The 24,830-nt window shown below is 35.3% G+C and overlaps 1 protein-coding gene across 1 annotated transcript in view; it reads right to left on the bottom strand.

The window, feature by feature from the left end:
* LOC149848566 (subtilisin-like protease SBT4.14) overlaps positions 1 to 20,309 on the bottom strand; it is a 30,846-nt gene extending 10,537 nt beyond the window's left edge. Inside the window, exons 1-11 of the mRNA XM_090004726.1 lie at positions 20,138 to 20,309; positions 16,578 to 16,605; positions 16,408 to 16,492; positions 14,902 to 14,984; positions 14,481 to 14,585; positions 13,842 to 14,364; positions 13,625 to 13,725; positions 13,104 to 13,325; positions 12,391 to 12,499; positions 12,013 to 12,226; positions 10,726 to 11,284 (exon numbers count right to left, since the gene is read on the bottom strand). Coding sequence (XP_089860852.1) covers positions 10,726 to 11,284; positions 12,013 to 12,226; positions 12,391 to 12,499; positions 13,104 to 13,325; positions 13,625 to 13,725; positions 13,842 to 14,364; positions 14,481 to 14,585; positions 14,902 to 14,984; positions 16,408 to 16,492; positions 16,578 to 16,605; positions 20,138 to 20,309 — 2,201 coding nt within the window. The remainder of the gene's footprint in view (positions 1 to 10,725; positions 11,285 to 12,012; positions 12,227 to 12,390; positions 12,500 to 13,103; positions 13,326 to 13,624; positions 13,726 to 13,841; positions 14,365 to 14,480; positions 14,586 to 14,901; positions 14,985 to 16,407; positions 16,493 to 16,577; positions 16,606 to 20,137) is intronic.
* Positions 20,310 to 24,830: the final 4,521 nt, after the last annotated feature.

Genomic DNA, 24,830 nt, shown 5'->3' with positions numbered 1-24,830 from the left:
CCCCCCCCCCCCAGAGATAGTGACTTGGAAATCAGGTCGCAAAAAGGGTGGCCGGTATCTAGTAACAAGAGGTCATATTTTACTCTCCATCTTTCTCGTATTTTCACCTTATTTTGTCATTATTGTTCCTAATCCTCATTCCTGCCAATGATCACAGCAAATCCTGCAGCTGTTGGCTAAACTATGTTGTCTAGCTACATTAATCTGCCATTGTCCCTCAACCGACCAACTGTTGTTGAATTTTTTACATCTCAACATGTTTTTCAAAACGTGGAAAAGGATGGCTCACAATGCATTTAAAACTTTACAATACAAAGTATTATAATCCGTTAATGTTTAGCACTTAATTTACAGACATACCAAAATCTTGAAAATTCATAATCTAAAACATACTGTTTACTTCCTTAAAAGCATATTAATTAAAAAATAAAAAATAAAAACAATATGTATTGTCTGATTGAAGAAAAACTCAACTGTTGGAGAATATATAAACACCATATTATAATCAATGATTGTAAAGGGTGTTCAAGTTCAGCTCATTTCTTGATTGAAGTGAGCCAAGGTTGAGTTCATGAAAAGCCTGAGCCAAACAAGCAAAGTACAAGCTAGTGAAAGTGCACTAGGATCGAGGCAACAAGCACTAGAGGGGGAGTGAATAGTGCTTTTAAAACTTTTTGCGGAATATTGAATGATTTTGCAAATCTCAAAGCAAACACACAAAGAACACAAGATTTTATCCTGGTTCGGTCAAACCCGACCTACATCCAGTCCCCAAGCAAAAACCAGCTTGAGATTTTCACTATCAACCTTGTAAACTACAAGATCACACAGACCATAACCGGTCCCACTTTCAGTAACAATCCTACTGAAAGCAAACAACTCCTTTACACCAAGGAGTTCTTTTTACAAAAGAAATAACAACTTACAATACAACCTATGAGCCTTCCTTTTGAATGCAAATGAGATGCAATTGGCTATTGAGGTTGTTGAAATACTCTACTCACGAATTCACTATCTCCCAAAGTGATTTGAGTGAAAAACTGAAGTGAAAGGATCACGTGAGTGAGAAAACAAATATTTGAATGGATAGGAGTGAAAAGCAAAAAGTAATTCAATATAATTCTATTGAATTTTCATGTTTTTGAGTGTAGAATGCACTCATATTTATAGTTAAAAGATTCCATACGTTGAGAGTATGAAAGGGTGTCAAAACGGTCCATTTTGAACGATCAAAACGTTTGAAAAATGAAAAGACACGCCTTTTTTGAAATTTCAGGAAAACGGCAAAATTAGTCGACTGAAACATCAGTTAGTCGACTAATAGTTAGTTATTAGTAGACTGACAGTTATCGTCGGTCGACTGATCTGTTAATCGAGCCGTTTGAAAATCTGAACTTTTGAAACTTAGTCGACTTGAGAAAAGTTAGTCGACTGATAATATCATCAGTAGACTGAAAAACCTTTTAGTCGACTGATGCTAAAAAAAAACTTCTGAAAAACAAACATTTTGTTCGGTCGATTGATAAAAAGCATTAGTCGACTGCTGCTAAATTTTTCAGAAAACACATGTTCTGTTCAGTCGACTGATAAAACCATTAGTCGACTGCTGCTAATTTTCCAGAAAACAGACATTCTGTCCAGTCGACTGATAAAAACTTCGGTCGACTAATTTGACAAGAATGACTTTTTAGAAAATATGGCGCGAAAGGATTAGTCGACTGATAAGTCTATTGGTCGACTAATAAACATGAAAATTTAAGAAAAGAGTTTTCTAAAAAGATTTTCAAAAGAGTTTCTTTTAGAAAAGTTTTTCTAAAGACTTTTAAGGTGAAATGCAACCTAAATATGCACTCTAAGTAAGGCTCTTACAAGAATCTAAGACTTTTAATGAATTAAACATATGCACACTAGTCTTCAAAGATTCTTCACTGAATTCTTCAATTTCTTCATAGCCTTAGCAGAAATGCAGTTGATTCTACTTGCTCATCATCAAAACCTTGTACTTGAAGTATCATGTATGGCTTCATTGTCGTAACAATCTCTCCCTTTTTGATGATGACAAACTTAATCAAAGATGAAGCATTTAGATGCATAGATGGAGATTTTACTCCCCCTATCAATATGCTGCAAAACATTAAAAGTTAGCACATTTAAAGCACATATATCACATATTGATTGGTTTGCATTTTCATTCATCATTTCTTCATGTATTTATAAATACATTCATTCAAAGCTTTCTTTTTCTCTTAATTTTGCATTTCTCATGCAAGATCTCCTGTAATGTAATTGCTATCATCTTTTTCTCAAGATCTCCTGCAATTTCAATGTAATGCTATCTTTATCTTTTTCTCCCCCTTTGTCAGAATCAAAAAGAGTAAGGGCAAAAATAGCATAAGCAGAAATAGAGATAAGTTTAAAATATTACAACCCATAAAGTATGTTTTTCAAAGATCAAAGATCAGAAAAGAGAGTTTAGCAAATCCTTAATGGCAGTTACATCCTTCTGAATTGAAGCAAGTTGTTGAGTCACATCTTCACGAAAGGCGTGTTGATGCAGCTCCAAAGCTTCCAGTCTCTGCATAACTTCATCATGGTCTTGATTTGTCAAAAATTTCTTTCTTGTTGCATGAGATGAAGGTGTCGCAGAAGGTGAAGGTTCAGAAATAGATGGTTCATTAGGATCAGATGGTTCAGTTTGATCAACATTTAAGGGAGGCAGATATTTAATTTTCATTCTTTTAAAAATTGTTTGATCAAAGAACTCTTTTTATTCAATGTACTTTTCATTTGTTAAAGGAACTTTAAAATGTCTAAAAATACGGGTTAAAAGACAACCATAAGGAAGAAATGGTTTTTGTTTCCACAAGTTTGTAAAATACACATTGGCCCAGTTGACAGAAATATTTCCAAATAAAACATAAAGAGCCGTAGATAGATCTGTGGAATAATAATCAAAAGAACCAGTTTTGGGTAGAACATTGTGGGCAAGGATTCATCCAGCAATGCGTGCACGAGTTTGAAGATTAGTATTTTTGAAAGGAGGGCAGTGAGGTGCTTCTGGAAGAAGAATTTGTTCAAAAACTCTTTCATCATTCAATTCAATAGTGTTGAAAAGAGTGTCTGAAGGTGGAATTTCAAGAATTTCTCCAAGCAATTTCGAATCAAACTCGATTTCAACATCACGAACGAGAGAAGACAAAACTCCAGTTTCATGATTCATTTGTAAATTTGTGTAAAACAAGTGAATGAGAAAAGGATAGTGAAGGGTATCTGCACAAGCATCAAAAAGATGTGAAATACCAGGAAATAATTCTCTTATTTTGTAACGAGAAAACAAGTGAAATAGAACATTTTGGCCTGGTAAAATAGGTAGTGCAGAAATTGATCCAAAAGTGTCATAGAGAAGAGGGTTGCGAAGTAATCTTAGTGAAAAACCATGTCTTGAAATAGGTGTAGGAGGAGGAGAACCTAAACCTTTTGCAGATGCAGACTTTGTACGAGGCATGGTTACCAAAATGTCGGCTTCTAAATGACGTCCGGCAAGGGGAAAAAGCTTTCCGGCGATCAAAAACTAAGGACGATGCGGTGGCTGACGGCGATGAGAGGTCGACCACAAGAGGATTCCGGCAATACACTGACACGGCAAGAGAGTTCCGGCGTGTTTTTGAAGATGCGCCAGTCACTACAAGAGGATTCCGACATTTTTTAAGATCACGGCCAGAAGATTCCGGCGTCTCCCTGTTACGGTAAGAAAATCCCGGCGATGATGGAGTCGAACGGCACTCCGAGGGTTTTTCGGAAGAGAGAGAGAGAGGCAAAAGAGAAAGAGGGGTTTTAGGTTTAAGGGTTTTGTTTTTAAGAAAAACGAAAAGGTACGAAGTGAAACGATGCCTCTTTTAAAAAAAACGGGTTTTAAAACAAATCCAAGGGGTGTCGAGTCCCTTCACTTAAAAATTTTTAAAAAAAATTTAGTCGACTAAAACTTTATCGGTCGACTAAAAAAGTGCGACATATTCTAAAAATATCATCAGTCGACTAGAAATATATCGGTCGACTAATATGGTGCGATACATTCCAAAATATAAAACACCAGTCGACTAGAATTTTATCGGTCGACTAATATAGTGCGATTTTGAGATTTTGTTCAAAAAGCAGCATTTTTATAAATCCAAAAATGAGCAAATACCTAGTTCTCTCCTAATTCTCATAAAATCTTCATTTTTAAGAGGTTTAGTGAAGATATCGGCATGTTGTTCTTTAGTGGAAATAAAATTTAACGAAATATCTCCTTTTAACACATGATCTCTTAAAAAATGATGTCTAACTTCAATATGCTTAGTTCTTGAGTGCTGAATAGGATTTTTCGAAAGATTTATAGCACTAGTGTTATCACAATAAATAGTTGTTGTGGAGTAATTTAAACCAAAATCTTTTAAGGTTTGTTTCATCCAAAGTACTTGTGAACATGCTAAACTAGCCGCTATATATTCAGCTTCAGTTGTTTAGAGTGATACTGAATTTTGCTTTTTACTAAACCAAGAGACTAAGGAATTTCCCAAGAAATGACAAGTTCCACTAGTACTCTTGCGATCAGATTTACTTCCTGCAAAATCTGCATCACTATATGAAACTAAATCAAAGGAAGATGATTTTGGGTAAAACAAACCGAAATCTGAAGTATCTTTCAAATAATGAAGAATTTGTTTTACTGCAGTTAAATGAGATTCCTTTGGATTAGCTTGAAATCTTGCACACATACAAACACTAAACATAATATCAGGTCGACTAGCAGTTAAGTATAATAGAGATCCGATCATACCTCTGTAGAGCTTAGTATCTACACTTTTACCATTTTCATCTTTATCAAGAGAAGTAGTTGTACTCATAGGATTCCTTCTTGATTTCAATGAGTCCATCCCAAATCTCTTGAGAAGTTCTTTTGTATACTTAGCCTGATTGATGAAGATTCCTTCTTCAGTTTGCTTTATTTGAAGTCCAAGGAAGTAGTTTAATTCGCCCATCAAGCTCATTTCAAACTCTTCCTGCATAGCCTTAGCAAATTCTTTACAAAGAGAATCATTAGTAGAACCAAATATTATGTCATCAACATAAATTTGCACAATAAGAATATCTGAATTAAAATGTTTAATAAATAAAGTGGAGTCTACCCGACCAATGGAAAAACCAGATTGTTCTAGAAAATTTCGTAGTCTTTCATACCACGCTCTTGGTGCTTGTTTGAGTTCATACAGAGCTCTTTTCAATTTGTAGACCTTTTCTGGATATTTCTCATTTTCAAAGCCTAGGGGTTGCTCTACATAAACTTCTTCATTGATGTGTCCATTTAAAAATGCACTCTTAACATCAATTTGATATAACTTGAAGTTCATGTAACTAGCAAAAGCAAGCATCATACGAATTGACTCTAATCGAGCCACTGGTGCATAGGTTTCATCAAAATCTATGCCTTCTTCTTGATTATAGCCTTGTGCCACTAGCCTTGCTTTGTTACGAATGACTTCACCATTTTCATCCAGCTTATTTCGGAAGACCCATCTTGTTCCAATTACTGGATGATCCTTTGGTCTATCAACTAGATCCCAAACATCATTCCTAGTAAATTGGTTAAGTTCTTCAGACATAGCCAAAAGCCAAAATTCATCATCACATGCCTCATTGATATTCTTTGGTTCTAATTTAGATATGAAAGCAACATTTGCAATATATTTTTCTAACTGCCTTCTAGTTTGGACACCACTCTTTATTTCACCAATAAATTGTTCATGTGGATGATTAGGAACTTCTTTCCAAACCGGTTGAAGAGGAATATTTTCTTGAGAAGTACTCTCTATCAAGGGTTCTTCTTGAAGTATTGCTTCTTCTTCTTCGCTTAGAGGAATAACCTGCTCACAATTCTCATCAAATGCAACATGTAAAGATTCTTCAATACAAGATGTTCTTTTATTGAAAATACGATATGCTTTACTTCTAGAAGAATATCCAAGAAATATTGATTCATCTGATTTTGAATCAAACTTATCAAGATTATCTTTGGTATTTAACAAGAAACATTTACTACCAAAAATTTTGAAATATAAGATCTTTGGTATACGATCATAATACAATTCAAAACATGTTTTATGTAAAATTGGTCGAATAAGAACACGATTTAAGACATAACATGCTGTATTAATTGCTTCAGCCCAAAAATATTTTGATAAATTTTTATCTTGAAGCATGGTTCTAGCACATTCTTGCAAAGTTCTATTTTTTCTTTCAACAACTCCATTTTGTGGAGCCGCTCTAGGAAAAGCAAAGTTGTGAGATATACCATGTAAATCACAAAACTTTAGAAAAGATTCATTTTCAAATTCACCACCATGATCACTACGAATTTTAATAATAGATGTAGATTTTTCATTTGTAATTCTTCTACAAAGTTTAGAAAATTCTGAAAAAGCATCATTTTTGCTTTTTAGAAAAATCACCCATGTAAACCGAGAATAATCATCTACTATAACAAAAGCATACTTGCTACCATTCAAACTTTGAATTCTAGATGGTCCAAATAGATCTAAATGTAAAAGTTCAAGAGGACGTTTTGTTGAAACTATATCTTTTGCTTTAAAAGAACTCTTGATTTGTTTACCCCTTTGACAAGCATCACATAAGTGATCCTTTTTATATGGTATTCTAGGTAGGCCTCTTACAAGATCATTCTTGGATAATTTTGAAATAATTTTAAAATTAACATGTCCAAGTCTCTTGTGCCATAACCATTGAATTTCATTTGAAACAATAAGACATTTTTCATTAAAAGAGGGTAATTCATCTAGATATAGTTCATACACATTGTTTCTTCTTTTACCTTTAAAAATGATCTTTTTAGATTGAAAATCAGAAATTAAACATAAATCATTTTCAAAAGAAACATGAAAACCTTTATCACATAATTGACTAATAGATATTAAATTATGCATTAAACCATCCACTAAAAGAACATTTTCTATCAAGGGAAATTTTGGATTACCAATACCTATCACTTTTCCCTTATTATTGTCACCAAAGGTGACGGTTCCTCCATCCTTATTTTGAAGGGTGGAAAATAACTCCGGCCTTCCAGTCATATGTTTGGAACAGCCGCTGTCCAATATCCATTTGCTCCTTATGTTGTGTACCTACAACAAAATCAGACAACAGAGCATTTGACCCCTTTCTATTTTCGGGTCCATGAGATTTAGTCTTAGGAACCCATATCCATTTAGATTTTGGTTTCCTTTGATAATAAATATTTTTTCTATAAAAGAATTTAGAATAAACATTTCTAGAATAATCATTTCTAGATGCATTTCTATTAGAACTAGAAAGTTTAGTTTTATGAACAAAAGGTTGAGAATAATGTCTTTGATTTTTCACCACATAGTTTGGTCTATTTTGAGTATCAAAGAAGCTATATCTCAATCCGGTTTTATTAACCGAGCATCTTTGAGAACCAAGAAGTTTTTCTAGATTCTCTTGACCATTTGTGAATTTGGTCACTATAGAAAGAAGATCATTTGACTTTTCTTTAAGACTAGATATTTCTTTTTGTAAGAGATTGGTTCTAACTCCAATTTCTTTTATCTCAAGTGCTTGGCAAGAATTTTCCTTCTTGAGATCTTCTATTTTTTGAAGTAACACTTTATTTTGAGAGTCAAGAGTTAAATTTTCAGTTTTTAACTCTTTATTTTTAGAACTAAGACTCTTAAATTTAGCATATAAATCATTAAATGCTTCAAATAACTCATCATAGTCAAATTGACTTACCGAATCTTCTTGTGCTACAAAACACATGTTGGCGACTTCTTCATTTGATTCTTCATCGGAAGAGGAGTCACTATCATCCCAACAGGCTTGAAATGCTTTTTTCTTCTTGAATTGGTCCTTGGGTTTGAATTTGAGAAGAGGACAATCTTTCTTGATATGTCCTGCCTTTTTGCAGTTAAAGCACTTTACTTCACTGGGAATGGAAGAATCTGCTTTCTTTGCCTTTCTTTGAAATCTTCCCTTTTTGATGAATCTTCTGAATTGCCTTGTGATGAGGGCAATATCTTCATCTTCATCTTCTTCAGAATTTTCTGAGTCAGAAGTAGCCTTGAAAGCAAGAGACTTCTTTTTAGGCTCTTCTTCTTATCTGTCTTGAAGTTGGACCTCATATGCCATTAGGTTACCAACTAAGTCTTCAAGAGTGAGAGTATTGAGATCATTTGCTTCTTCAATAGCAGTGTTTTTTCTCTCCCATTCAGAAGTTAAACACCTTAGAATTTTTCTGACTAAATCCACTTGTGAATATTCTTTTCCAAGGGATTTCAAAGTGTTAGTTATATAGGTCATTCTAGTTACCATGTTCGATATAGATTCATTTTGCTTTATTTTGAACAATTCAAATTTATGAACTAAAGAAGCAATTTTGGATTCCTTTACCTTTGACGTGCCTTTGTGTGTCACGAGAAGAGTATGCCAGATTTTATTAGCTGTAGAGCATTGAGAGATGCAATTGAATTCTACCTTGTCAACGCCACAATATAATGCATTCATGGATTTGGCATTCAGTGAAGCAGTCTTCTTTTCTTCATCGGTCCATCGGCTGAAATCAGTTGATGGAGTTTGGTACTTTTCTGAAACAACTCTCCAGATATCGAGATCCATGGATTGCAGGAATATTGTTATTCTTACTTTCCAGTATCCATAGTTTGTTCCGTCGAAGAGAGGAGGACGAACAAAGGAGCTTCCTTCTTTGTGTTGAGATGTTGTAGTTGCCATGCTAGATGATGGTCAAATCAAAGTAATAGCCAACCTGTGCTCTGATACTAAATGAAAGTGCACTAGGATCGAGGCAACGAGCACTAGAGGGGGGGTGAATAGTGCTTTTAAAACTTTCTGTGGAATATTGAATGATTTTGCAAATCTCAAAGCAAACACACAAAGAACACAAGATTTTATCCTGGTTCTGTCAAACCCGACCTACATCCAGTCCCCAAGCAAAAACCAGCTTGAGATTTTCACTATCAACCTTGTAAACTACAAGATCACACAGACCATAACCGGTCCCACTTTCAGTAACAATCCTACTGAAAGCAAACAACTCCTTTACACCAAGGAGTCCTTCTTTTTACAAAAGAAATAACAACTTACAATACAACCTATGAGCCTTCCTTTTGAATGCAAATGAGATGCAATTGGCTATTGAGGTTGTTGAAATACTCTACTCACGAATTCACTATCTCTCAAAGTGATTTGAGTGAAAAACTGAAGTGAAAGTATCACGTGAGTGAGAAAACAAATACTTGAATGGATAGGAGTGAAAAGCAAGAAGTAATTCAATATAATTCTATTGAATTTTCATGTTTTTGAGTGTAGAATGCACTCATATTTATAGTTAAAAGATTCCATACATTGAGAGTATGAAAGGGTGTCAAAACGGTCCATTTTGAACGATCAAAATGTTTGAAAAATGAAAAGACACGCCTTTTTGAAGTTTCAGGAAAACGACAAAATTAGTCGACTGAAACATCAGTTAGTCGACTAATAGTTAGTTATTAGTAGACTGACAGTTATCGTCGGTCGACTGATATGTTAATCGAGCCGTTTGAAAATTTGAACTTTTGAAACTTAGTCGACTTGAGAAAAGTTAGTCGACTGATAATATCATCAGTAGACTGAAAAACCTTTTAGTCGACTGCTGCTAAAAAAAAAACTTCTGAAAAACAAACATTCTGTTCGGTCGACTGATAAAAAGCATTAGTCGACTGCTGCTAAATTTTTCAGAAAACACATGTTCTGTTCAGTCGACTGATAAAACCATTAGTCGACTGCTGCTAATTTTCCAGAAAACAGACATTCTGTCCAGTCGACTGATAAAAACTTCGGTCGACTAATTTGATAAGAATGACTTTTTAGAAAATATGGCGCGAAAGGATTAGTCGACTGATAAGTCTATTGGTCGACTAATAAACATGAAAATTTAAGAAAAGAGTTTTCTAAAAAGATTTTCAAAAGAGTTTCTTTTAGAAAAGTTTTTCTAAAGACTTTTAAGGTGAAATGCAACCTAAATATGCACTCTAAGTAAGGCTCTTACAAGAATCTAAGACTTTTAATGAATTAAACATATGCACACTAGTCTTCAAAGATTCTTCACTGAATTCTTCAATTTCTTCATAGCCTTAGCTGAAATGCAGTTGATTCTACTTGCTCATCATCAAAACCTTGTACTTGAAGTATCATGTATGGCTTCATTGTCGTAACAGCTAGTTCATAAAAAAAAAATACTTGTTCAAAGTTGAAAATAATAGAATTTACAACATAAACCTACTAAGCCGAACTCAAACTTGGCTCATTTACAAAATAAATTATTGTTTCAAACTTATAACGAATAGGATTTAAACTCTAAACTTATTGCGTGCAGGCTAAACACTTCTACCATGCATCGTTTCATTTCCCAACGCAAGCTTTAAGATTTGAAGCTAATGCATTTAGGAAACTAAAGAAGAAGAAAGTAATAATTGAAGAGAGAGAGAAAAAGTAACATTAAAAAGGGTAGATAAAGCCTGCATTTTTGTCATTCTTGAGCCTCTTCTCCAAAATAAGTCATAAATAAGTTTTACATAAAAAAATAATTACTAAAAGAACATTTCTTCTTATAAAGTAAAAGTGTATTTTCAATATCATGAAAGTTTGACATTTTACATGTGGGTGATTCCTTGGAATGGAGCCAATTGATACACAACGATGGGACTTCTGACTTTATGTTTTGAATCATCCCAAACAAGTGAAGCTGATGCCATAGGATTGGCGCCAAGAGGATCACCATTCACCTCTACCTTAAAGGATAGATGTTGTCCCTGTCTGCTAAATAAGAGAGTTTCTGGTGTGACACTGATCTTAAGCCCACTTGGGACATTGACCATTGCTTTGTAGACTGAAGTTGTTGCACCAACATTGGTCACTGTGAGATAGAACACGGCATGGATCGGGTCGGATCCATTGTTAACTTGGACCTGCATCGATGGGTAGTTGAGACCATCATAGCCTTGGCTGGCAGGTATGGCGGAGCAGTTGTTATATTGACCACCAGTCATGATTCCCAAGGCAGCACCGTCTATGTGATCTTTACAGAGAAATTGGGCGTATGACAATTGGTCCATGTCATACACTAGGCCTGGGTGAACAGCATGTCTTGGATCACATAGACCCGAACCGTAGGCAAATTCTGCGTCCTCATTCAGCCTTGGGTCCATCATCTTTGCTGGAAATGAGAAAGAAAAACGGTTAAAGATATGGTATAGGCACCTTTGAATCTTCAGACATAATGGGCTATCTGGGTTAGCAACTTCCAAGGTTAGGCACATCTAGAGCAGTTACGGTCATGGGTTGTATTCAATCCATCTTGTACATCTCACTTGGAAACCATGAGAATGTTAAAGCGGGGGGCCATACATAGATAGCTCCATCAAGTGAGATGTGCAGTTGCGATGGAATATAACATCATATACAATAGCATGACAACTGCCCTCGTTGCAACTATTTGTAAGCCCCTGCCATGTTTTTTTTTTCCCCTTATATTGGCAACCTACCATGTTGAGAATTGAGTATTCATTTCAATGGAGAGAGCAGAGACATTTTGCATATTATTTTTATGAATTGCAATATAGAACTATTGGCATGTTATTTGGCGAATCTCTAATTATATTTTTGTTTGCAAAAGGCAAATCAATGGTTTTCCAAATTCACACATTTACAGACCGAAGCAAATTAAAACAAAACAGAGAACAACACTACTATTTTGATGCAATCTACCAACTATAGAATTCTTTGAGTGAAGTAAAGGATCAAACTTACAAAACCACAGTTAGATCTATACATCTACAATCAGATACTAGTGTGTATTTTATTTGTTTAAGGCATCATTGTCAATGCAAAGCAACTATTATAGATGAAAAATATCAAATAAAACAAAATAGAAAACAAATTTACCTGTGGTCATGAGAGCAGACTTGATTGCAGCAGGAGACCAACGAGGGTGGAAAGACTTGACGTATGCAGCCGCACCACTCACATGAGGACATGACATTGAAGTTCCAGACATTATATAATAGTTAACCATTCGTTCGTCATCCTTCTTCCCAGTCATTGAAGATAATGGTGTATATGCGGCCCGAATATCTAGCCCAGGGGCAATGATATCAGACTGTAATCAAGGGTATGGTTATTAGATCAAGCAACAATGATTAGCACTATCCCATCATTTAGAGGACAGAAGGGGATGCATGGCATCCAGTCATTGGGCAGAGTAGCTACTCGGCCAATGACCCGATTTGCTCTCTCTTTTAAGCATGTAAAATACTGCATTACCTTGAGGATTCTTGGTGAGAGTGTATTGGGGCCACGAGATGAGAAAGATGCAATTTGTGGAATGCTCACATTAACTGTATAAGACTTGTATATAACTGCATAAGGCGACCTTCAAGAAAAATAGAGGAAAAAATCAATTTTAATGGATGATGTTTGGAACAATCTTTGTGCAACAAGTATATACGTGATGTAATATAGCAATTCATAGAGCTTAATTTGGAGAATAATTAAGATGGCAAAATCAGGTTTTTGGAAGGTCTGTTGGCTTCAGTCTCCCATTGTAGACAACATTGTCAAGAGTTGGCAGTCTTATTGATGTGGCCAAATATCGTGGGTGGGCTTTAATTAGAGTTCCAGATATGACTACTCCATTGCTTAACTTTATATTGACATCGAATTGCTTCCCAAATACGAATTCGGGTGATATTCAAGGATGGGTTTGTGTCACAAATAACCCTATCCTCCTCTGGAATTAGCTAGATGAACAAGGTTAGGGTCCCAACCGAGAAGAAGGAGCTGTAGGCTGACAGAGAAGGATCGTCACCTACGATACACGCCACCGCGCAACAACAACTACGCAATTGCGCAAAAAGAGAGTGAAGATGATTGTATAGTGGTGGTCAATGCATGGAAGCCTCTCACTTCAAGGTTTCATTGTAACCGTTACCCATGTCAGGAATTTAAGTGAGGAGATCGAGTTTCAATTTACTTACCTAGTGGAATTGATGTAATCATTTATTGTCATTGATTTGTTGGTATCCACTAAAACTGCTAGTAGAGCAAAAGGGAAAGCTGCGTCTTGGCTTTTGTAACTCTGAAAGATGATTCCAGCCCCTCCAATGTCCCTAACACTGGAGTCAAGGTCTCCTTTTACCAAATCACAAAGAACAATCTTCCCTTTCACCTTGTTGGGATCTAGAGTCTGATCACAAAAACTGCAAACAAATTGTTAAGCAATCATGAGTACAAGCTATAATCCTATTGCACACATTTTATAGGGTGCGAATCTTCAACCCACTTTTGAAAAATATTTTTTGACAAATATAACCGTACGGATCGGATCTCTATGGTCAAAAACCTAAGGATTGCCTCTTGTAGCGAATTCTTTTAACGTGTACGTGAGATTTTATATATATATACACTACACGCGCAAACGAACCCCAAGAATTTCTAAAAATTATCTTGAACTTTCCCGAGGAACCCAAAGACTATACAAGTATGCAGTTGTTCTTACGTTGGATATGGCCCGTAGCCACCTGAACTGCTTCCTACCTGGGCCCCAGTGATGAGTGGGTAATATTTCTTATTCGGGGAATAAGTATTTAATGATATGCCCTGTCATTTTAAAAAGAAGAACCAAATTAACAAACTTAATATATAAGCTAAAACAAGCGACCTAGCTAGAAAAAAAGATTGTGAAGAAAATTTTTAGTGAAGAGCCAAAGGTATACTGTAATCTGCATGCCATTGCCCAGTGCAAGTTTGGTTCTGAACTGCCGATCAATGGAACTCGCCGCCACCGTAAGGATCCATGGTGACACATTCTCCACCATGCCAGGGTCAGGGCCATCGTTCCCGGCCGACGCCACCGTGATAATTCCCTTACTCATGGCATGAAACGACCCGATCGATATTGCATCCTTGAGGTATCCATTGTTCATGCCGCCTATGGAGATTGAGATCACATCAACACCATCGGCGATGGCATCGTTGAAGGCAGCAAGAATGTCGATGTCGGAGCAGCCAGTGTCTTCCCAGCATACCTTGTATGCAGCAAGGCGAGCTGCAGGGACTGCACCCCACGCAGTGCCATTAGCAAGCCCATACATGCTTGCGTTTGGAACTTGGACACCAGCTGCAGTTGATGCTGTGTGGGTGCCATGACCCTTAGTGTCAACTGTAGATAGTATATCAGAGGGTTGAAGTTGCGTGAAGGGTCCGTCTATTCTATAATAGTTGGCTCCGATGAGTTTGCTGTGTCAATTTAATTATTGAAGGTTGGGAGTGTAAATCTTTGATTGAATCAAAGAGAGAGAGAGAGAGAGAGAGAGAGAGAGAGAGAGAGAGAGAGAGAGAGAGAGAGAGCATACTTGTTACACCCACTAAAATGCTCAGATCTTTCACATGTGCCCTTCCATTTAGCAGGAGGAGGTCCAAGATCCTTGTCGTCAAAGCTCTGTGAATGGGGCTGATACCTATGTTTATATGAGGAAAGATGGCATCATTTTCTTGAAAAGAATCAATTTTATCAAAAAAGGAAGAAGAAGAGCTCCTTCAAATGTGACTGGGTCAAGTTGGCTAGAAAACCAAGGAACAACTTATGCATATCTAATCAAACCATTGCTTACATTCATAATAGACTGCAACTGTCGATGGATTTAGAGAGGGAGAGAGAGAGAGAGAGAAAGGAGAACATTCACCATTCAACATTACCAAAATACATCCAACAGAATATTGGATGGGAGAGAAACAAAGAGAGAGAGAGAGAGAGAGAGAGAGAGAGAGAGCAACCTGCCGGTTACAGATGCAAGCATGTGATGGTGCATGTCTGAGAGAAAATTGGATGGCACGTCTCCCATGTACACGATGTATGACTGCCAATGTTAGACAGTTTAATATATCAAATGATTAATCTATGTCAAGTATCAACAGAAAATCTTAAGTCATGTGAACCAATAATAATTGCTTGAGATTTATGACTTCCAAATAATCAAATAGGCAAAACGATATCCAATTGACTCACTAGCTACCTACTTGTGAGAAATAAATTTGAGCTAGTCTCATCAATTACTTACCTTCCTTTCCGTGGTGCTACTGCAATGGACCACCGTGAGTAATAGGAAGCAAATTATGAAGGACATTTTTGAAGTACCCATTTTTCTTTATCTGTTTGGCAAAAGATACTTGGAAGAAATTGGTAAAATGGATTTGGTAGGAAAAATAAGGGAATTTATTTGAAAGGAATTTGGATTCTTTTTCTTTGACTGCCTTTTACATGCATGCCAAACAGAAAAACAAATGCATTTTGGAATCCTTAATTCCCAAGAATCGCTCTACTTCCCAAGCAGAACCTTCACTTTTGCTAGACACAATGGAAGGCAAGGAGAAGATCGGTAAGTTGTTTTCACGTGGTAAGTATTAATAAGGTGATCAGTTGCTAGCCTGTGGTTGAGATCTTTTTCCCTTAAATTCTGGATGTTAGAAAACTTTCTGCATTTAGACAATCATAAAGATACCCTTGGCATTACAAATGTTTGCTTTGAACCTTGCAATGTTGTCCCTAAATGTGGGTCAATGGTTCCATTCTCAGCCATTTACTGGACCTGCTACTTGGCCCACAACCTACCGAGCAAGTTCATTTGGCTTCGCCAAAAATATTAAAAAACAAAAAACCAGTAACAAAGACCATCATAAGTGTTTAATTTGGTGCACCTCTCTTTCCATTATTCGATCCACATATTCTTCGCGTTGGGAGTGTTAACTTGTACAGTCTAACTAGTGTCCTGCAATCCGGCGCTATAGACGTGTTTCGATATGGTCAGCTTGCTAAGAATCTACTGTTGAATTATGCTTTTTTGACAAAATTACGTTAACTTTCTGATGAAAAACGTGCTTTTTTGGGTTTAGAAAGATAACAATAATTATGGGATATTGATTTTTCAAACCCTAATAAAAAACCTGTTTATGTACCAAAAATTTGAATGATGCGAGACTAATTCACTTTATTCTTGACAGTTTTGCTCTTTTGTTTGGTCAAAATCATAGCTAACAATTGAATTTTTTGAGGTAACAACTTACATGGCACATGATTTTTTCAAGTGATAAATTACACAAGTAGTTTAACCAAGGCACCTAAAATTTTCAGGCAACAAAAAGGCAAAAATATTAAGAAAAAACTTAATGGACAGATTTGTCATAGTTTCTAAGACCTTCTCATAGGCTTATCTTTCCAAATTAACTTTTGCTAGAGACATTGTTGTTTATCTTGTGAATCATGTGAATTTAGCATAATAGTACTATAGCAGGTGATGAGATATCACTTGCTGCAACAGAGGATTGAGAATAGAAAAAACACAGGTACAGTCCACTGATCCCAATACACCTGCTACAAAAAACATTAGCAGATGCAGAAAACATAGATAAGCAACCACATTACACTACACTAGAGTCAAACTATGAGTCCATACAACTTCCATTTGACTGCAGATTGTCCAGCTGATTGAAAAAACACAGTTACAGCCCACTGAGCCAATCACTTGTATATATAGGAGTTGTTTGCACACTTTTGTTCTCATTGCTTTTACTAAGCATTTCATCAATAAAAGCTTTATTTTTTATATTTTGTTCTCTTGTATTAGCCCTTGTAGGCTTCTTGTATTGTCCTTAAAGGACTCGTGGTTGAGCACATAGTGAATCTGCTATTGTATGCCTTTAGTGGCTCTTGTCTTTTCGTCTTCCACTTCTTTCATTACATCATAAGAGAGGGAGGTTGTGCCCTACCGTTTCCAAGGCCTTTAAAATGCAACCTATAGAAAAGTTGTCCTGAGTAAATATGCTGTAAGCTAACAGCAACCATGTAACAATTGATTGCTTTTTGTTTGAAACTCACTATAAACATAAAGAGGAATAAGGTTCACACACGTCTAGCTGGCTGAAAGACTCATTAAAAGCCCATCTTTTTAACATGAAATGTTCTCATGAAACTTATCGAACTGCATGTATAACCTTGGAGTAGTAAAACCAATCACTATATAGATTGAAAATTTGTATAGAAACTCCCTTACAAACAAGCTACAATAGTAACAAGATTGATCAAAATAATATGAATCATAAAGCAAGATAGAAGTTGCATTAGTGCATGTTGAGAACCAATAATGAAGATCCCAGAGCAATGACAAACTGCATCAGCACCTTCATTTTTAGTAATTTAAATATATACGAAGAGCAATTCCATTTTTAGCAATAACCTTGTTGAGCAACAATAACAACAACTACGCCTTCATCCCAAAACAATTGGGGTCAGCGATATGAACCAAAAAAGAAATTCATTTTGGGTCTTCCACATGAATCCTTTTCCTCCAATCATTTCTATCCAATGCCATGTCCTCGGTGAGGTTCAAAGCATTCATATCCTTTCCTATCATCTCCACCCAAGTCTTCCTAGGCCTACCCCGACCTCTTTTAACTAATATATGTTCCCATTTCTCCAACCTTCTAACTGGAGCATCATTAGGCCTTCGCCGAATATGTCCAAACCACCGTAAACGATTCTCTCGCATCTTATTTTCAATGGGTGCAACACCTACCTTCTTACGTATCTCCTCATTCCGAATCTTATCTTTTATTGTATTTCCACACATCCATCTAAGCATCCGCATCTCAGCTACACTCATTTTTTGAATATGATGTCTCTTGGCAGCCCAACATTCTGTACCATATAGTAAAGCGGGTCTAATAGTCATCCTATAAAACTTTCCCTTCAACCGCAATGGCATTCTACGATCGCACAACACTCCAGTTGCACTTTTCCATTTCATCCACCCAACCTTTATCCTATGATTTACATCTCCATCAATTTCTCCATACTTTTGAATGATGGATCCCAAATATTTGAAATAATCATTCACCGGTATTTCTTGCTCACCAAGCTTCACTACACTCCCATCACTACTTCGATGCTTACTAAACTGACATTCCATATATTCAGTCTTACTCTTACTCAACTTAAAACCTCTAGCTTCCAATGTCTGTCTCCATAATTCTAACTTAGCATTAACCCCAGCTCTAGACTCATTAATCAAAACAATATCATCAGCAAACAACATACACCACGGTACATTTTCTTGAATTGATCTCGTAAGCTCATCCATCACTATCGCAAATAGGAAAGGGCTTAAAGCAGATCCTTGATGTAACCCAACCGTTATCGGAAAATTGGTTGTCACCCCTCCACAAGTGCGGACATTGGTTACTACTCCTTCATACATATCTTTAATTATACTAATGTACTTTAGGGAAACACCTTTCTTCGTCATTGTCCACCAGATAACGTCCCTAGGTACTCTATCGTATGCCTTCTCTAAATAAATAAAAACCATATGCAAATCTTTGTTCATCTCTCTATATCTTTCAATAAGTTGTCTAAGAAGATGTATAGCTTCCATAGTTGATCTTCCAGGCATAAAACCAAATTGATTCTCCGATATCATGACAACCTTCCTCAACCTAGACTCAATCACCCTCTCCCAAAGTTTCATAGTATGACTCATGAGTTTTATACCACGATAGTTTGTGCAATCTTGTATATCACCCTCATTCTTATATAAAGGCACCAAAGTACTCTTCCTCCACTCATTAGGCATCTTATTTGTTCGCCAAATCAAGTTAAAAAGATTTGTCAACCATTCTAGACCTTTCTCTCCCAAGCATTTCCAAGCCTCGATAGGTATACCATCTGGGCCAACTGCCCTTCTTGATTTCATTTTCTTTAAAGCCTCTGCAATTTCTTTCTTTTGAATCTTGCGCATGAAGTCACGATTTATCTCATGAAAAGGAATGGAGAAGTCTCCAAGATCTTGAGCATGACTATCATTAAATAGCGTATCAAAATAATCTTTCCATCTCTCCTTAATCTCCTCATCTTTGACTAAAACCTTTTGTGTTTCATCTTTGATACATCTAACCATACCCAAATCCCTCGATTTTCGATCTCTCATCTTTGCAAGCCTATAAATATCCTTCTCGCCTTCTTTGGTATCCAACTTGTCATAAACCTCCTTATATACCTTAGCCCTCGCGTTTCGAACTACTTTTTTAGCTTTCTTCTTTGCTATCATATACTTCTCCAAATTCTCATTATCACGACTCTTCCTTAGATTTCTATAACACTCTCTTTTAACCTTAATAGCTAATTTGACATCCTCGTTCCACCATGATGTATCCTTACCTAGTGGTGCACCGCCTTTAGACTCACCCAATACCTCCTTAGCCACTTTTCTCATGCCACCCACTATCTTATTCCACATTGATTCTGAATCCTCCTCGAGATACCAATCAACTTCCTTAACTACCTGCTCTACAAACATTCCTTGTTTAGCTCCTTTCAGTGCCCACCACTTAATTCTAGGATCTATCATATGTCTATCCCTTGTGCGGCATTGTCTAATTCTAAGATCTAAAATTAAGACTCTATGTTGTGTAGCTACACTTTCTCCCGGTATAACCTTACAATCGATGCAACAACCCCTATCTCTCTTTCTAAGTAGGAAAAAATCTATCTGACTCGTATTAACCCCACTTTTAAATGTTACTAGGTGAGACTCCCTCTTCCTAAACCTTGTTGAGCACATGCTTAAATCAGCTGAACCAGTGAGGATTAAAAGAACTGCCACCATCATGAAGACCATAAAGCTGCAAAAAAAACTACACAAGCAAGAATGTAGATTATGCAACAGAGAATAATAATGTAATTGAGACGACTCTGACTGTTATACGTGAAATTTATACAAAACAACAACAAACAAGTTATCTGATGCCAAATGAAAGTAGAATTATATAAAATAAAAGTTCATCAAAACCGCAGATTTCTCTCATCGGTTGCTTCGTCTCTGTTTCAAACCCTAATCTTTTTTGATCACAGAATCTTTCTGTCCCTGCAAAGATTGAGGAATCTCTTTGTCCCTACAAAACAGAAGAGCCCTGGTTGAACCCTAGCCTCTGCCCCTCTCAGTCTCGACTCAAGTCTCACCTTCGTCCTGCATTTTGTCCCCCTCTGCCACCATTCCAGCATCGACGATGGTGGGAGATTGGGAGTTTTCGGCATCTAGCCACCGGTGAAGGAGCAACCCCCCTCGCCACTCATTAGCCACCGTCGCCCAACCTCCTCTGCACGACGCCTCTTGCTGTGCTGGAACCACCATCGCTCGACCTCCTCTGCAGCTACGCCCCACCGCCCCTCAGACATCAAGTTCTTTCGAGTTTTGGGGGTTTCATGTCTGTTGAAGAGGGCCTTCGACTGTGGATCCTCGATCCTTTAGAGATTTGGGGGTTGCATCACCCTCGCTCGTCGTGCTCCAACCCTAGGTCGACCTCCGACTGCAGCCATCCACCGCACCTCCGGCAGCCAGGTGCTCTCTCTCTCACACACCTTTCTTCCTCTTGAATAGCTCGTCGCATGTTTTCTAGGGTCTTGCTTCCGAACTCTCTTTAAGAGCAAATCAGCGGGCCCTCCATATCATTTCTTAAATTTTGAATTTTCAAATTCCAACATGATTTCAGTTAAATTTCTTTTTCAAAATTCCATTTCATTTCTCAAATTTCAAACTTTAAACTTTCATTCAAAATCCTAATTCCAAATTCAATTTAAACTGGAATTCTGAGTTTCAACTTTAAATTTCAAAACAAATTCAAAGTTCAAAATCAATCTCAAATTCAATTTCGATTTTCCATTTTCAAAATTCAAAGTAAATTCATTTCAAAAATTCAATTTCAATTTCAATTTCAATTTTTGAAATTCTCAAAATTCAGAGTAAATTCAGTTTAAAAGTTCAATTCTAATTTTAAATTCAAATTTTTTATTCTAAATTTTAATTTCAAATTTCATTTTCAAAATCAAGAGTTCAAATTCAAGTCTCAAATCAAGTTTTCATTTTAACTTCTAATTTCAAATTCAAATTCAATTTACAAGTTCATTTTTTAAAACTCAATCTTTCAGAATTCCAAACTTCATTTCTAATTTTAAGTTCAAGTTCAATTACGATTTCAAATCTCAAAATCGATCTCTAAGTTTGATTCTTTATTCAAAATCAATTCAAATTTGATTTTCAATTAATTTTAAATTTCAAAGTTCTCAACTTTGAATCCAATTTCAAAATCTTCAATTTCATGATTTCAATTCAAGTTCATTTTAAGATTTAACCTTTCAATTCAAAATTGATTTCTAAACTTCAAAGTTTACTTCTTAAAAGAATGTTTTTAAATACATTTCAGAATCACTTGAAAAAATCCAAATTTCTGAAACATTTCCAAAGAGCATACACATTTTCCAAGTTCAAAATCATAGCACAAGCCTGATTCCATGTGCATTAAGAACTTAGAATAATTACTTAGACAAATTTAGGCAAAGCAAAAGGCATGAATTCGATCCTTGGTTTGATTACCTTTGGTAAAGGCACTAGAAACGGTTGAACCTCCTAGCGAAGAGCGAATCATGTCTCCTTATTTTCTCATAAATTTCAAAATGGAGGTGAGTAATTTTAAAATATCTCTACAAAAGGTCAAGTGAGACCTTGCGAGAGTTTTTCTCTTTTTTTCCTAGAAAGGAAGAAAAGAAAAAAATTTGCAACGATCACAAAAACCCATAAAATTTTGATATTTTTAAGAAGAATAAAGGCAAATTTAATGTTAAAATATTATTTGAACTTAAGATATGAATAAATTATAATTCGAGCTTTAATCTAGATTTAGAAGAAATTTCAAATTAGGAATTTATTTTGAATCGGGTTTTAATTTTTAATCTAGATTTATTTTGAATCTAATTTTGGAGTTTATTGTGAATAGAATTTTGAGTTTTGATCTAGTTCAAATTTGACTTAATCGTCAGTTTGAATTTAAATGTAACACCTTTGACTTTTTAGAGCATTTTTAATGAATAAAATAATATTAATAAGGATTTTTATATGAAAGAAACATAAAAATGCAAATTAGTCTAAGTTGAATTTGAAAAGATATTTTATAAAGAATCAAAGTTGATTTTATTGAAGTTTTCATTCAAAATTGAATTTATAAAAAGTTAGAATTTTAATAAAATAATTGGCAAATTATGTCAAAATAAAGTCAAATATGATTTTAGATGAATTTAGGTTTAATTTGATGTGTATGTGATGTAATTTTATTAAGTTAAAATTTGGTTTGTATGGATTTGAAATCCATTCTAAAATAGCATAAAATAATACATATATATTTTATAGAATGAAAAACTTGAATTAACAAAGTTTAATAGAATGATAGAGGTCCACATGTGGGGTGTCCCCCTATGTGGGCCCATCTTATGTGGCAGCTCATGTTGGAATTAAATTTAAAAGTTCTAAGTTAGAATCCTTGAAAATTGATATTTCAAAAGTTTCCTAAAAATAAAACAAACAAAGAGAGAAAAAATATATATAAGTTAAAACTTAACAAATAAGTGATGTGTGTTAGGCTAAGTTGTTTTGAAATTTAGAAAGTTTGGGCTGAAAATTTAGGAATTAGAAAGTTTTGTAAAAGAGACAAAAACTATATAAAGAGCCAAGAGGGGCTCATGCCCCCCCCCCTGTTATTGGTATGTTTAGAATTTTTAGCCTTCTCTCTCTACTCTTCTCTTCTCTCTCTTATTTTCTCTCTTTTTTATCTTTCTTTCTTGCTTCTATCCTTCCACTATTAAGTGTAAGAGGTCTGAACCTTTGTTGAAGTTAGGTTGATCAAGGAGTTGCAGCCACACAATCGAAAGAGTTTTAAAAATAGTTTATTGGAAAAAATGATTTTGAAATCATGTAAGTATTTTGCAAAACTTTATCCTTGTTGTACATATTGAAGTGGTGGAACTAATATGCTTATAAGTAAGTATACATTTAGTTCGTCATGGCTAATAAAAATATATATATGAGAAAGAACACTTATGTTTGTTTTTACTAACCAAACCGGTTTTCAAAATTGGGGTTTTGTTTAAACTGAACCCATAAAAAGAAAAGAAAATAAAAAATTTGCTTTCATGAATCAGTGAAAAGAAAATATAGAACATGTGTCTATTCTCTACTGTGTGAAAGATATGACATATGTCGGATAAATAGATCATATCTACCTCATTCGAAGGAGATTTTATGAACGGTTTATAGTGTTAGAAAGATGAAGAAATTTCATATATTTTAGAAAAAAATTAAACTTTGTTCTTGGAATGTGCATAGAACAATGACAATTAGAACAATCAAGTATACATGAGCCTAAATCGATCATATCTCCTTAATCCAAAGGAGTTTTTATTAACGGTTTGCGGGATTGGAAAGCTGGTAAAATTTCTTAAATTTCGTAAAAATTTAAACTTACTTCTTAGATTGTGAATAGAGCTGTCACAGTCGAAACAACAAAGCAGATATGGGCCTTAGCGAATCTTGAACCATGTATGAATCGGTTAAGCAATACATGCAGTGAATGTATGATTTGAGCCTATGTTTTTAAATGCTAAATAAGCATGCAGATGCAACCTGTAATGTTGTGTTTATGCAAGTACTAAGTGCCTAAAGGAACATGACATGAAAAGAGAAATTTTTGCATGTGCATGATTGAATGCACACTGCTTTTGAAGTGCATGTGTTATGCAGTACATGTTTATATGATATTGTAAAAATGCATATAGTTAACCATGATCAATGCCTATAAGTGAATGCATAAATGAGTTTGATATATTATAATTGCATGTGTTGCATGATAGTATCTTTGGCATTGAATTTTGCATTCATGAACCCAAATTAAAGGTCTAAAATTATATTCATTCTGTATATGCATGAATAAATAATAGACTTAATCATGTAAACATTGATTCTATTGAGCTTATAATGAGAGGGTAAGTAGTACTTTCGACTTCATGAAACTTGCTTTGAGCATGGAAGGTTGCTCCTTCTCTGCCACAAAAATAGAAAAATGCCTCTACATTAGTCGTGGGGTGGTAGGTCGTGAAACACATGAGTAGAAGTTTGATGCATCAGGAAAGAGGTGTTGGGAGCTCTCACCCAGGACAAGTGAAAGATGTCCGTCTAGAGCATAACCATAAATTGTTTAAATGTACCTCCTAAGTCATGGTCATGATCTTGATCTAGGTACTGTTTGTGTAATACCCACAGGGTTGAGAAATGATAACCTTAATTGTTTGTGCATTTAGTTAAGCATGTCATGCATCACGTAAAACAATAACCAAAATAAAAACAATTAAAGTCACTCATGCATGAAAGATCTTATGTCCTTGAATGGTCAGTGCATTTACGTTTATCTAATCATGCATAAGATTATAACTATTTATAAATGATATTCTTGTGATGCGTTGTGATGATATGTATATTTGAATGAATAATTGACTGCATCATTATGTGAGTTTGTTGAAATATGATCATGTATACTAGTTTTGGTTTACCTGTGTCGTTATTTCCAAACAGGCTTTCACGAGTCTGGCCCATTTTATGGATTTTCAAGTGAGGTATGATGTATAGCTGCAGAGCGAATGTGGAAAGCTCCAACGTTGTTGAGAGCCAATCTTTTTCTTTTTTGATGATAGTTTTACAAAAATATTTATTGTTATTTTAGATTGAAAATACTCTAATTATTGTTAAATTTTAATAGTGAATATTATTTGTATTTTAGTTCAGTTATGATGATTGTTCATACAGTAACCCACCCAGAATATTTAACCCAAA

This window comes from Nuphar pumila, chromosome 1, assembly GCF_984573655.1.
Source record: "Nuphar pumila chromosome 1, dmNupPumi1.hap1.1, whole genome shotgun sequence".
NCBI lineage: Eukaryota > Viridiplantae > Streptophyta > Magnoliopsida > Nymphaeales > Nymphaeaceae > Nuphar > Nuphar pumila.
The sequence above is the reverse complement of the archived record's forward strand: the minus strand, read 5'-3'. Positions and strand labels throughout refer to the sequence as shown.